The 13,455-nt window shown below is 38.7% G+C and overlaps 1 protein-coding gene across 1 annotated transcript in view; it reads right to left on the reverse strand.

Annotated features, from left to right (window-relative positions):
- PCDH15 (protocadherin related 15) overlaps positions 1-13,455 on the reverse strand; it is a 1,286,954-nt gene that overhangs the window by 253,105 nt on the left and 1,020,394 nt on the right. Inside the window, exon 20 of the mRNA XM_043476181.1 lies at positions 4,251-4,379. Coding sequence (XP_043332116.1) covers positions 4,251-4,379 — 129 coding nt within the window. The remainder of the gene's footprint in view (positions 1-4,250; positions 4,380-13,455) is intronic.

Genomic DNA, 13,455 nt, shown 5'->3' on the forward strand with positions numbered 1-13,455 from the left:
TTAGAAAAGGCAGAGGAATCAGAGATCAAATTTCCAGCATCTGTTGGATCATAGAAAAAGCAAGAGGATTCCTGAGAAGCATCTACTTCTGCTTCCTTGACTATGCTAAAATTTTTGATTCTGTGAATCACAACAGACTGTGGAAAATTCTTAAAGCGATGGGAATACCAGACCCCCTTACCTGCGTCCCGCAAAACCTGTATGCAAGTCAAGAAGCAACAGTTAGAACCTGACGTGTAACAACAGATGGGTTCAAAAATGTGAAAGGAGTATGCCAAGGCTGTATATTGTTACCCTGCTTATTTAAATTCTATGCAGAGTACATCATGTGAAATGCCGGGCTGGTTGAGGTATAAACTGGAATCAAGATTGCCAGGAGAAACATTAATAACCTCAGATATGCAGATGACACCACTTTTATGGCAGAAAGTCAAGAGGAACTAAAGAGCCTCTTAATGAAAGTGAAAGAGAGTGAAAAGCTGGCTTAAAACTCAACTTTCAAAAAACAAAGATCATGGCATCCAGTCCTGTCACTTCATGGCAAATATATGGGGAAACAATGCAAACAGTGACAGACTTTATTTTCTTGGGCTCCAAAATCACTACAGATGGTGACTGCACCCATGGAATTAAAAGACACTTGCTCCTTGAAAGGAATGCTATGACAAACCTAGACACCATATTAAAAAGCAGAGACTACTTTGCCAACAAAGGTCCATCTAGTCATAGCTATGGTTTTTCCAGTAGTCATGTATGGATGTGAGTTAAGCCATAAAGAAGTCTAAATGCCAAAGAATCGATGCTTTTGAGCTCTGGTGTTGGAGAAGACTCTTGAGAGTCCCTTGGACTGCAAGGAGATCAAACCAGTCAATCCTAAAGGAAATCAATCCTGAATATTCATTAGAAGGACTGATGCTGAAGCTGAAGCTCCAATACTTTGATCACTTGATGCAAAGAGCTGACTCATTAGAAAAGACCCTGACGCTGCAAAGATTGAAGGCTGGAGGAAGAGGGGATGACAGAAGATGAGATGGTTGTATGACATCACTGACTCAATGGACATGAGTTTGAGCAATTTTCGGGAGTTGGTGAAGAACAGGGAAGCCTGGCATGCTACAGTCAATGGGGATGCCAGTAGTCAAACATGACTGAGTGACTGAACAACAACAAAAATAACAACTTGAGCCACTTAATGAAATTAATATATTGTATAATTATCATTAGGTAACAACAGGAGACCATTACAAGGCATCAAAATCCCATTTTTTGAACATTACAACTTCTCTAGAACTGTGCTGAATCAGTTGGATGCACCTTGTTTGGTTGTCTTCCTTCTCCTTTGTACTTTCAAACTCATTTTAATCTTTATGAAAATATGCTATTGCCTAAAAATCAGGACAATTATTGCTTTATCAAATTGTGAGTGAAGTCTATATTTCAATTTTTAATGCTGAAAAGTTACAGAGATCATTTCATATCAAATTTAAGAACTAACAATAAAGAAAAATTAATGCTATAATTCTTTCAAGATAAAGAATCCCTAGGAAAAGTGGCAAAAAAAGTTAAAAGAAAGAAAAAAAATAAAATTAAAAATCAATCAGCATGCTAATATTTATGTATGTGTTATGAGCTGTGGGCTTATATGTGTTATTCCCTATGGGCTTTACTTAGCTCTCCAGTGCTAATTAAATTAAAAGAAATGGAAAGATAATTTTCCTAAATTTCCAATATCTGTTTATTTTATCTGAATACTTGCTAGATATGATTAAGAAAGTTTTCAATTTTCATCAAAGTGGCATCCTGGAGTGACAACTGCAATTTAATTTTCATTATGATTAGACACTTATATTAGTTCAAGCTTCAATGTCTGGATTATTATATTTGCCTTCCAATTCAGCTTTCTGGATTTATAATCTCCTATTACAATCTACTCAGGAGTAATCATTATAAAATAATAATCTAGTGGTGCCCCATCTCAGACCTTCTAGAGGTTCCCTCAGCACCATCTGCAATATGGCATAGACAAACATTTATGATATGGCATAATTTACTTAATGTAATTATGACATGTCACATGCTGCCATTTATCTGTGAGTTTATCCATTCTGTCACCTTTCTTTTGAAAGGAAACCCCTAACCCCTCCCATTTTCCTTCTCACCAGTATGCATCCTTCATGAGTCAACTTCAACATCATCCTCTTTCTCTGTTTTTGGCACATGCCCCTCATAGATTTAGTCATCTTGTTTGATTGGTGTAACAGAAGCTGTCAATGACCCACACATGTCCCTCACTCTGGTCAACTACCATCTGCTAGTAACTGCAGTCTCACTGAACAGCCGTATATCAGATTTGCAGAGAACTGGTTGCCTGGAGGCAGGAAGTGCAGAAAATACGCCCCCCATCCACAGCATCACTGACCAAGAACTCTCAGGTTTTAGTGTGTGAAATTACCAGTCCCATCACTCTCAGGATCAGTAATTCTGGGGAATGTGTTTGTGTCATTTCCCAGAATCTGCCCTGTGGATTAAGCTCTAGTTCTCTTAATTGCAGCTGGTTAACTGCAATTCCTTTATTGGCTTCCTTCTCTTCTCTGCATCACTTCCACTTCCTCACTTTCCTACTAGTAATACTTTAAGGTCTCAGAAAGAAACTATTTATACCTGAAACTTTGTCTCTAAGTTTTTTTTTTTTCTTTACTTTGTAGAATCCACAGTAAAACTTTCATACCAGAAGTATTGTGTGGGATTCTGGAGTTGAATGGCTTGTCGGCCACATGATATCAAGACCACCTGGCATGTTGTGACAAAAATTTACAGGACTCTCTCTTGTGGTGAAGTAGAAAGGCATAAGGGGATACATGCCTCTCATCAATTTCTCCAGGATTTGAGAAATATAGTGACACTCATAATGACAATGACTATTGAGGTGACGGTTGTTGCAAGTATTGTCAGTGCTCTCAGAAAAAAAAAAAAAAAACAACTGATTAGCCCAAGCCTAAATAATAAGTTCTCCATGACAGTATTTAAAGACACCCTCCTCTTTTAAAGTTAGAGAGGAGATTGGACTGAAAATGGACCTTTTGTTTGACTGTAATAGTAGTTGAATTGTAGAAATATACTGCAAAGCACTAGCAAATCTCTTTTTTATAACTCCAGGGTCTGAGAGGAAAGAGGTAGGATCCTAAAACCTGAACTTGGGAAAGAAGGTGTATTCTTTCTTTGTACAGAGACCACATAGATGCCTTATCTGAGGTCAACACTCCAAAATACATGTATGTTCCTTCAAAAATGTCCTTCATCTTATGGTTTCTGGACCACTATGTTCAAGACCAGGCATGCCCTAACTGAAAAAAGCATTGTCTCTGATTTAAGAAAAACAGGATTATTCATCAAAAGAGTAAAAAAAACTGGCTAATATTTCCAGTTAGAAATTAAGAGAACATCTCTAGGAATGAGTGATGAGTACACTGGACAGGAATGTGTCTGAAATATAAGGTACACTTGTTATTTAGTCACTAAGTCATATCTGACTCTTTTGCAACCCTATGGACTATAGGATATAGCTCTATAGCCTATAGCCCACCAGGCATCTCTGTCCATGGGATTTTCCAGACAAGAATACTTGAGTGGTTTGCCATTTCCTTCTCCAGATTATCTTCCAGGAGGAGGGATTGAACCTGAATCTCCTGCATTGGCAGGTGGATTCTTTACCACTGAGCCACCAGGGAAACCCATAAGGTACACAGGAGATGCTAAAAATAAGTTTACACAAGCAAATGACTGTACATTTAAACATTTGTGTTTTGGGTATGCAATTCCAAATTTATACTTAATGGTACTACTAGCGCCACCTGGGAAGCCTGTGGATAATTCCATACTTCTCTAAAAATAATTTTAGGAAATAAAAATATATATTAAATAAGAAAATAATACTCTCAAATAAATCAACATTTAAATTACACAATGGTCATAAAATATAAATCAACAAGCTTAAAAACTTAAACAGAAATGCACACAATATGATTAATAAAGAAAAAGTCTTGAAAGTTATTCAGCACAGTGATCAAGGATGAATGCCTTCATTACCATTTTGCCTTAAACCCAAGTGATTTTGCTGATTGCTTTCAAATAATTCTGATGTCCATCATTTAACACACAGCATTAGTTGAATCTCTTTTCAAATTAAAGTGTAAAAAAATTTACTCACTTATAAATAATATATTTAAGATACATATACATACTCCACTTACCCTTACTTGACCCACAAAGGCATTGGCTTCTTCTTCTACCACTGACAGATTTCTGGGCAGATAGGGATCAAACACTGGTGCATTGTCATTAACATCTGTCACCACCACGTTTACTGTGGCAGTTGAGGTCTTAAAGAAAAAAAAAAAGTGATTAAATGTGAGAGGGGTTATTTTTATTTTGATGTCAGTTAATTGGTTATCCGGGCATTTGTCTATCTGAAAAGCATTTCATTACCATTCCTATTCCTTAGCTTTCCAAAAAAAGACAAGGAAAAAAAAGAAGCTGGCAATCTTCAAACACCTCAAAAAATAAATAAATAAATAAAAGTCAGATGTGGAAAACAAATGATGACATTAAAGGGCAAGCATCTTCTTGAAAATGTCAAGTATTTCCCGGAGGCTTACTTTCAGAAAGTGCTTTTACCTTTATCTTGTTCACATTTTATGGATGGCAAGCTTTTGTTTATATACACGTGCACCTTTTTTTCTCTGAAATGTAACATTTCTGCAGTTTTTACCATGTACATGTTGCACTGTTCAAAAATATAACTAGTACATTATAAGGTAGCATGGTATATCAAATGGGCATTTTCAGGTCAGAAAATCCTACAGTAGTAATTTTCTAGATAAACATCTAAACCAAAAGTTTGAGTATCATACACCACTAATTTTTTTAAGAAAAGAAAACCTTATAGTTATACAGCCTAAGGAAATTGTAAGTGGGCAACCCTACCAGTGGTATGTGCTTCCTGGTTAAAAGGTGAAATCCCTGGCCTGATGCAACCTGAGAATAGAACTTAGGTCAATGACTTTTGCACAATCAAGGAACATCTTCATATGTGATGCAAATTGGAAACTGCTCTTTCTAATCAAAGCCTGAGTATAGTGTATGCCCTCCACCCATCTCTGTCACATGGTGGGGAAGATCACAGAAGGCTGAGACCAAAATTAGAGAAAGCAAGGATGCTAAGCTGGAAAATGAAAAATCCATTATGCTATGATGTTAAACATTTAATAACATGCAAATAAAAAGTAGGAGGAAAAAGCAGGATGAAACTATCATGGGTGAATTACTTACATTTCTTTTTTTTTTTTTTTTTGATGTTTTATTTATTTATTTATTTATTTATTTTAGCATTATTTATTATTATTTTTTTTTAAATTTTTTTATTAGTTGGAGGCTAATTACTTCACAACATTTCAGTGGGTTTTGTCATACATTGATATGAATCAGCCATAGATTTACACTTATTCCCCATCCCGATCCCCCCTCCCACCTCCCTCTCCACCCGATTCCTCTGGGTCTTCCCAGTGCATCAGGCCGGAGCACTTGTCTCATGCATCCCACCTGGGCTGGTGATCTGTTTCACCATAGATAGTATACATGCTGTTCTTTTGAAACCTCCCACCCTCACATTCTCCCACAGAGTTCAAAAGTCTGTTCTGTATTTCTGTGTCTCTTTTTCTGTTTTGCATATAGGGTTATCGTTACCATCTTTCTAAATTCCATATATGTGTTAGTATGCTGTAATGTTCTTTATCTTTCTGGCTTACTTCACTCTGTATAAGGGGCTCCAGTTTCATCCATCTCATTAGGACTGGTTCAAATGAATTCTTTTTGACGGCTGAGTAAAATTCCATGGTGTATATGTACCACAGCTTCCTTATCCATTCATCTGCTGATGGGCATCTAGGTTGCTTCCATGTCCTGGCTATTATAAACAGTGCTGCGATGAACATTGGGGTGCACGTGTCTCATTCAGATCTGGTTTCCTCAGTGTGTATGCCCAGAAGTGGGATTGCTGGGTCATATGGCAGTTCTATTTCCATTTTTTTAAGGAATCTCCACACTGTTCTCCATAGCGGCTGTACTAGTTTGCATTCCCACCAACAGTGTAAGAGGGTTCCCTTTTCTCCACACCCTCTCCAGCATTTATTGCTTGTAGACTTTTGGATAGCAGCCATCCTGACTGGCGTGTAATGGTACCTCATTGTGGTTTTGATTTGCATTTCTCTAATAATGAGTGATGTTGAGCATCTTTTCATGTGTTTGTTAGCCATCTGTATGTCTTCTTTGGAGAAATGTCTGTTTAGTTCTTTGGCCCATTTTTTGATTGGGTCATTTATTTTTCTGGAATTGAGCTGCAGGAGTTGCTTGTATATTTTTGAGATTAATCCTTTGTCTGTTTCTTCATTTGCTATTATTTTCTCCCAATCTGACGGCTGTCTTTTCACCTTACTTATAGTTTCCTTTGTAGTGCAAAAGCTTTTAAGTTTCATTAGGTCCCATTTGTTTAGTTTTTGCTTTTATTTCCAATATTCTGGGAGGTGGGTCATAGAGGATCTTGCTGTGATTTATGTCGGAGAGTGTTTTGCCTATGTTCTCCTCTAGGAGTTTTATAGTTTCTGGTCTTACATTTAGATCTTTAATCCATTTTGAGTTTATTTTTGTGTATGGTGTTAGAAAGTGTTCTAGTTTCATTCTTTTACAAGTGGTTGACCAGTTTTCCCAGCACCACTTGTTAAAGAGGTTGTCTTTTTTCCATTGTATATCCTTGCCTCCTTTGTCAAAGATAAGGTGTCCATAGGTTCGTGGATTTATCTCTGGGCTTTCTATTCTGTTCCATTGATCTATATTTCTGTCTTTGTGCCAGTACCATACTGTCTTGATGACTGTGGCTTTGTAGTAGAGTCTGAAGTCAGGCAGGTTGATTCCTCCAGTTCCATTCTTCTTTCTCAAGATTACTTTGGCTATTCGAGGTTTTTTGTATTTCCATACAAATTGTGAAATTATTTGTTCTAGTTCTGTGAAAAATACGTTGGTAGCTTGATAGGGATTGCATTGAATCTATAGGATTGCTTTGGGTAGAATAGCCATTTTGACAATGTTGATTCTTCCAATCCATGAACACGGTATGTTTCTCCATCTGTTTGTGTCCTCTTTGATTTCTTTCATCAGTGTTTTATAGTTTTCTATGTATAGGTCTTTTGTTTCTTTAGGTAGATATACTCCTAAGTATTTTATTCTTTTTGTTGCAATGGTGAATGGTATTGTTTCCTTAATTTCTCTTTCTGTTTTCTCATTGTTAGTGTATAGGAATGCAAGGATTTCCTGTGTGTTAATTTTATATCCTGCAACTTTACTATATTCATTGATTAGTTCTAGTAATTTTCTCGTAGAGTCTTTTAGGGTTTTCTATGTAGAGGATCATGTCATCTGCAAACAGTGAGAGTTTCACTTCTTCTTTTCCTATCTGGATTCCTTTTACTTCTTTTTCTGCTCTGATTGCTGTGGCCAAAACTTCCAACACTATGTTGAATAGTAGTGGTGAGAGTGGGCACCCTTGTCTTGTTCCTGATTTCAGGGGAAATGCTTTCAATTTTTCACCATTGAGGGTGATGCTTGCTGTGGGTTTGTCATATATAGCTTTTATTATGTTGAGGTATGTTTTAATCATAAATGAGTGTTGAATTTTGTCAAAGGCTTTCTCTGCATCTATTGAGATAATCATATGATTTTTATCTTTCAATTTGTTAATGTGGTGTATTACATTGATTGATTTGCGGATATTGAAGAATCCTTGCATTCCTGGGATAAAGCCCACTTGGTCATGGTGTATGATTTTTTTAATATGTTGTTGGATTCTGTTTGCTAGAATTTTGTTAAGGATTTTTGCATCTATGTTCATCAGTGATATTGGCCTGTAGTTTTCTTTTTTTGTGGCATCTTTGTCTGGTTTTGGAATTAGGGTGATGGTGGCCTCATAGAATGAGTTTGGAAGTTTACCTTCTTCTGCAATTTTCTGGAAGAGTTTGAGTAAGATAGGTGTTAGCTCTTCTCTAAATTTTTGGTAGAATTCAGCTGTGAAGCCATCTGGTCCTGGGCTTTTGTTTGCTGGAAGATTTTTGATTACAGTTTCGATTTCCTTGCTTGTGATGGGTCTGTTAAGATCTTCTATTTCTTCCTGGTTCAGTTTTGGAAAGTTATACTTTTCTAAGAATTTGTCCATTTCATCCAAGTTGTCCATTTTATTGGCATAGAGCTGCTGGTAGTAGTCTCTTATGATCCTTTGTATTTCAGTGTTGTCTGTTGTGATCTCTCCATTTTCATTTCTAATTTTGTTAATTTGGTTCTTCTCTCTTTGTTTCTTAATGAGTCTTGCTAATGGTTTGTCAATTTTGTTTATTTTTTTCAAAAAACAGCTTTTAGCTTTGTTGATTTTTGCTATGGTCTCTTTAGTTTCTTTTGCATTTATTTCTGCCCTAATTTTTAAGATTTCTTTCCTTCTGCTAACTCTGGGGTTCTTCATTTCTTCCTTCTCTAATTGCTTTAGGTGTAGAGTTAGGTTATTTATTTGGCTTTTTTCTTGTTTCTTGATGTAAGCCTGTAATGCTATGAACCTTCCCCTTAGCACTGCTTTTACAGTGTCCCATAGGTTTTGGGTTGTTGTGTTTTCATTTTCATTCATTTCTATACATATTTTGATTTCTTTTTTGATTTCTTCTATGATTTGTTGGTTATTCAGAAGCGTGTTATTTAGCCTCCAGGTGTTTGAATTTTTAACAATTTTTTTCCTGTAATTGAGATCTAATCTTACTGCACTGTGGTCAGAAAAGATGACTGGAATGATTTCAATTTTTTTGAATTTTCCAAGACTAGATTTATGGCCCAGGATGTGATCTATTCTGGAGAAGGTTCCGTGTGCACTTGAGAAAAAGGTGAAGTTGCTTGTTTTGGGGTGAAATGTCCTATAGATACCAATTAGGTCTAGCTGGTCCATTGTGTCATTTAAAGTTTGTGTTTCCTTGTTAATTTTCTGTTTAGTTGATCTATCCATAGTTGTAAGTGGGGTATTAAAGTCTCCCGCTATTATTGTGTTACTATTAATTTCCTCTTTCATACTCGTTAGTGTTTGCCGTACATATTGCGGTGCTCCTATGTTGTGTGCATATATATTTATAATTGTTATATCTTCTTCTTGGATTGATCCTTTGATCATTATGTAGTGTCCTTCTTTGTCTCTTTTCACAGCTTTTATTTGAAAGTCTATTTTATCTGATATGAGTATTGCGACTCCTGCTTTCTTTTGGTCTCCATTTGCATGAAATATTTTTTTCCAGCCCTTCACTTTTAGTCTGTATGTGTCTCTTGTTTTGAGGTGGGTCTCTTGTAGACAGCATATATGGGGGTCTTGTTTTTGTATCCATTCAGCCAATCTTTGTCTTTTGGTTGGGGCTTTCAACCCATTTACATTTAAGGTAATTATTGATAGGTGTGGTCCCGTTGCCATTTACTTTGTTGTTTTGGGTTCACGTTTATACAACCTTTCTGCATTTCCTGTCTAGAGAAGATCCTTTAGCATTTGTTGAAGAGCTGGTTTGGTGGTGCTGAATTCTCTCAGCTTTTGCTTATCTGTAAAGCTTTTGAGTTCTCCTTCATATCTGAATGAGATCCTTGCTGGATACAGTAATCTAGGTTGTAGGTTATTCTCTTTCATTACTTTCAGGACGTCCTGCCATTCCCTTCTGGCCTGGAGGGTTTCTATTGATAGGTCAGCTGTTATCCTTATGGGAATCCCTTTGTGTGTTATTTGTTGTTTTTCCCTTGCTGCTTTTAATATTTGTTCTTTGTGTTTGATCTTTGTTAGTTTGATTATTATGTGTCTTGGGGTGTTTCGCCTTGGGTTTATCCTGTTTGGGACTCTCTGGGTTTCTTGGACTTGAGTGGCTATTTCCTTCCCCATTTTAGGGAAGTTTTCAGCTATTATCTCCTCGAGTATTTTCTCATGGCCTTTCTTTTTGTCTTCTTCTTCTGGAACTCCTATGATTCGAATGTTGGGGCGTTTCACAGTGTCCCAGAGGTCCCTGAGGTTGTCCTCATTTCTTTTGATCCTTTTTTCTTTTTCCTCTCTGCTTCATTTATTTCCACCATTTTATCTTCTACCTCACTTATCCTATCTTCTGCCTCCGTTATTCTACTCTTGGTTCCCTCCAAAGTGTTTTTGATCTCATTCATTGCATTGTTCATTTTTAATTGACTCTTTTTTATTTCTTCTAGGTCTTTATTAAACAATTCTTGTATCTTTTCAATCTTTGTCTCCAGGCTATTTATCTGTAACTCCATTTTGTTTTCAAGATTTTGGATCATTTTTATTATCATTATTCTAAATTCTTTTTCAGGTAGATTCCCTATCTCCTCCTCTTTTGTTTGACTTGGTGGGCATTTTTCATGTTCCTTTACCTGTTGGGTATTTCTTTGCCTTTTCATCTTGTTTAGATTGCTGTGTCTGGAGTGGACTTTCTGTATTCTGGAGGTCTGTGGTTCCTTTTTATTGTGGAGGATTTACCCAGTGGGTGGGGTTAGACGACTGGATGGTCAAGGTTTCCCGGTTAGGGAAGCTTGCGTCAGTGTTCTGGTGAGTGGAACTTGATTTCTTCTTTTTGGAGAGCAATGGAGTGCCCAGTAATGAGTTTTGAGATGGGTCTATGTGTTAGGTGTCACCTTGGGCAGTCTGTATGTGGACATTCAGGGCTATGTTCCTGTGTTGCTGGAGAATTTGCGTGGTATGTCTTGCTCTAAAACTTACTGGCTCTTGGGTGGTGGTTGGTTTCAGTGTAGGTATGGAGGCTTTTGGACGGTCACTTATTGCTTAAAGTTCCATGTAGTCAGGAGTTTTCTGGTGTTCTCAGGTTTTGGGCTTAAGTGTCCTGCCTCTGGATTTCAGTTTTATTCTTCCTGTAGTCTCAGGACTTCTCCAACTATACAGCACTGATAATAAAACTTCTAGGTTAATGGCGAAAAGATTCTCCCCTGTTAGGGACACCCAGAGAGGTTCACAGAGTTACATGAACAGGAGAAAAGGGAGGAGGGAGATAGAGATGAGCAGGAGGAGAAAAAGGGGGACTCAAGAGGAGAGAGACAGATCTACGCAGCTGTCTGTTCCCAGAGTGTTCTCCGTATCTCAGACACCTACAAGGATTCACAGAATTGGATTGGGAAGAGAAGGGGAAAGGAGGAAATAGAGGTGTTCTGAGGTAGAAAACAGGGAGTCAAGATTGGGAGAGAATAATCTTCGGTTTAAAGATAGGGCTTCTCTTTTTTTTTTTTTTTGGTAAGGTTATAGTGTAGTGAAAATGAAAATGAAGAGTAGTAGAGGAGTACTAGAGGACTTTAAAAGAAATAAGAGAAAAAGAAAAATAGAAAATAAAAGAGAAAACGGAAAGAAAAAAAAGAAGAAAAAAGAAAAAAAAGGAAAAAGAAAAAAAGAAAAAAAACAAACAAAAAAAAAACAAAAAAAAAGAAAGAAAGAAAAAAAAATTTTTTTTTCCCCCTAATTAAAAAAATCGTAAAAATCTATGTAAATGAAAGTTAAGGAGTAATGGGGGAGTAATAGGGAATTTTAAAGGAAAATAAAAGAGAAAAAATAAAAAAGAAAAAAAAAATTTTTTTTTTTTTCCTTACTTAGGAAAAAAAAGTAAAAATATATCTAGGAGTTTCTCTGGAGCTGCTGCGGTCAGTGTGGGTTCGGCTCAGTTTCAGATAGCTCCTCGTTCCAGCTTACACTTCTCGATATCTACAGGGCCCTTCCAGTGAAGTCGGTGTTTTCTAGAGGGATTTTAATCTGTTGCACCAGTCCCTTCTGAAGCGGTTCCCTTTGTTTATTTGGCTTCTGTTTGCCGGTCTCTTCAGAGCCTCATTTCCGCCCTGACACAGGCAGGCGGAGGTGGACTCTTATTCAGTTAGCTAGTTCCGTTGCGCTGCTGGGAGGGGCTGACGCTGCGGGGATGGGCTGGCGCTGCGGGGCGGGGCTGACGCTGCGGGGAGGGGCTGGCCCTGCGGGGGGCGGGCTGGCGCTGCCGGGAGGGGCTGACGCTGCTTTCTCCGTCTGCGCTGCTCAGGCTCCCGGCTGTTCTATATGGAGCGCGCCCCGCGCTGCGCTAGGTTCCAGCCCTCGGGTGTTACACAAAAGCGCGGAAGGAAAAGCTGCGCCTGCTCTCTGTGCCTTCCCCGTCAGAGCGGTCCAGGCAGCGAGGGGCTTGATGGGCGCACTATCCCCAGGTGTGGCGCACTCACTCCCTTCCGCGGACCCAGTCTCAGTTTCCGCTGGCGCCAGTCGGGTGCGCGCGCCTTCCGCCCTCCGCGTCCCCAGCCCCAGTCCCCGCCCGCGCCGGTCGGGTGCCTGCGCCCTGTGTCTCGCCGCGACCTTCCCCTCCCCCCTGCCTCCTGCCTCCGGCGGGGCTGGGCGGGTCCGCAGCCTGCGACCTCTTCTTGGGACTTTCTCCGTCCCTTTGTTCTGCGAACGGCCGGCAGTGTGTTCCGGCCGGTTAATTTTCTCTCTCCTTTTGGTCTCCCACAGTTCAAGTTGGCACCTCACAGAAGCTCCCTCCGATTGTCCTCAGGGCACTCAGGCCCGGACCCTAGCCCAAGCAAGGCCGCCTAAGACTCCCTTCCCGGGACGGGTCTCCGTCCTTAGCTCTTTTGTCTCACTTTTTATCTTTTATATTTTGTCCTACCTCCTTTCGAAGACAATGGTCTGCTTTTCTGGGCGCCTGATGACCTCAGCTAGCGATCAGAAGTTGTTTTGTGAGGTTTGCTCTGCATTCAGTTATTCTTTTGATGAATTTGTAGGAGAGAAAGTGGTCTCCCCGTCCTACTCCTCCGCCATCTTGGCTCCTCCTCCCCTTACATTTCTTTTTTAAAAATACAAAAAAAGAATTATCCTACTCTGTTTAAGTGAGGTGGAGTGAAAGACTAGAGAGCTGAACATAAAGAAATGACTTAAAGGAAGTGAATCTAAAGAAATTTTGCAGTGGTAATGGGACTGTGGATGGGTCAAAAAACTGGATTTCCTAACTGCTAAGACCCAGATAACAACGATGGTGTGATAACTCACCTAGAACCAGATATCTTGGAGTGTGAAATCAAGTGGGCCTTGGGAAGCATCCCTTAGAACCAAGTTAGTGGAGGTGATGGAATTCAAGCTGAGCAATATCAACTCTTAAAAGATGATGCTGTGAAAGTGCTGTATTCAATATGCCAGCAAATTTGGAAAATTCAGCAGTGGCCAAAAACTAGAAAAAGTCAATTTTCATTTCAATCTCAAAGAAAGGCAATGCCAAAAAATATGTAAACTACTGCACAACTGCACTCATTTAACATCCTAACAAAGAAATACTCAAAACTCTCTAAGCTAGACTTCAACAG

The sequence above is a fragment of the Cervus canadensis genome, chromosome 8, assembly GCF_019320065.1.
Source record: "Cervus canadensis isolate Bull #8, Minnesota chromosome 8, ASM1932006v1, whole genome shotgun sequence".
Taxonomy (NCBI): Eukaryota; Metazoa; Chordata; class Mammalia; order Artiodactyla; family Cervidae; genus Cervus; species Cervus canadensis.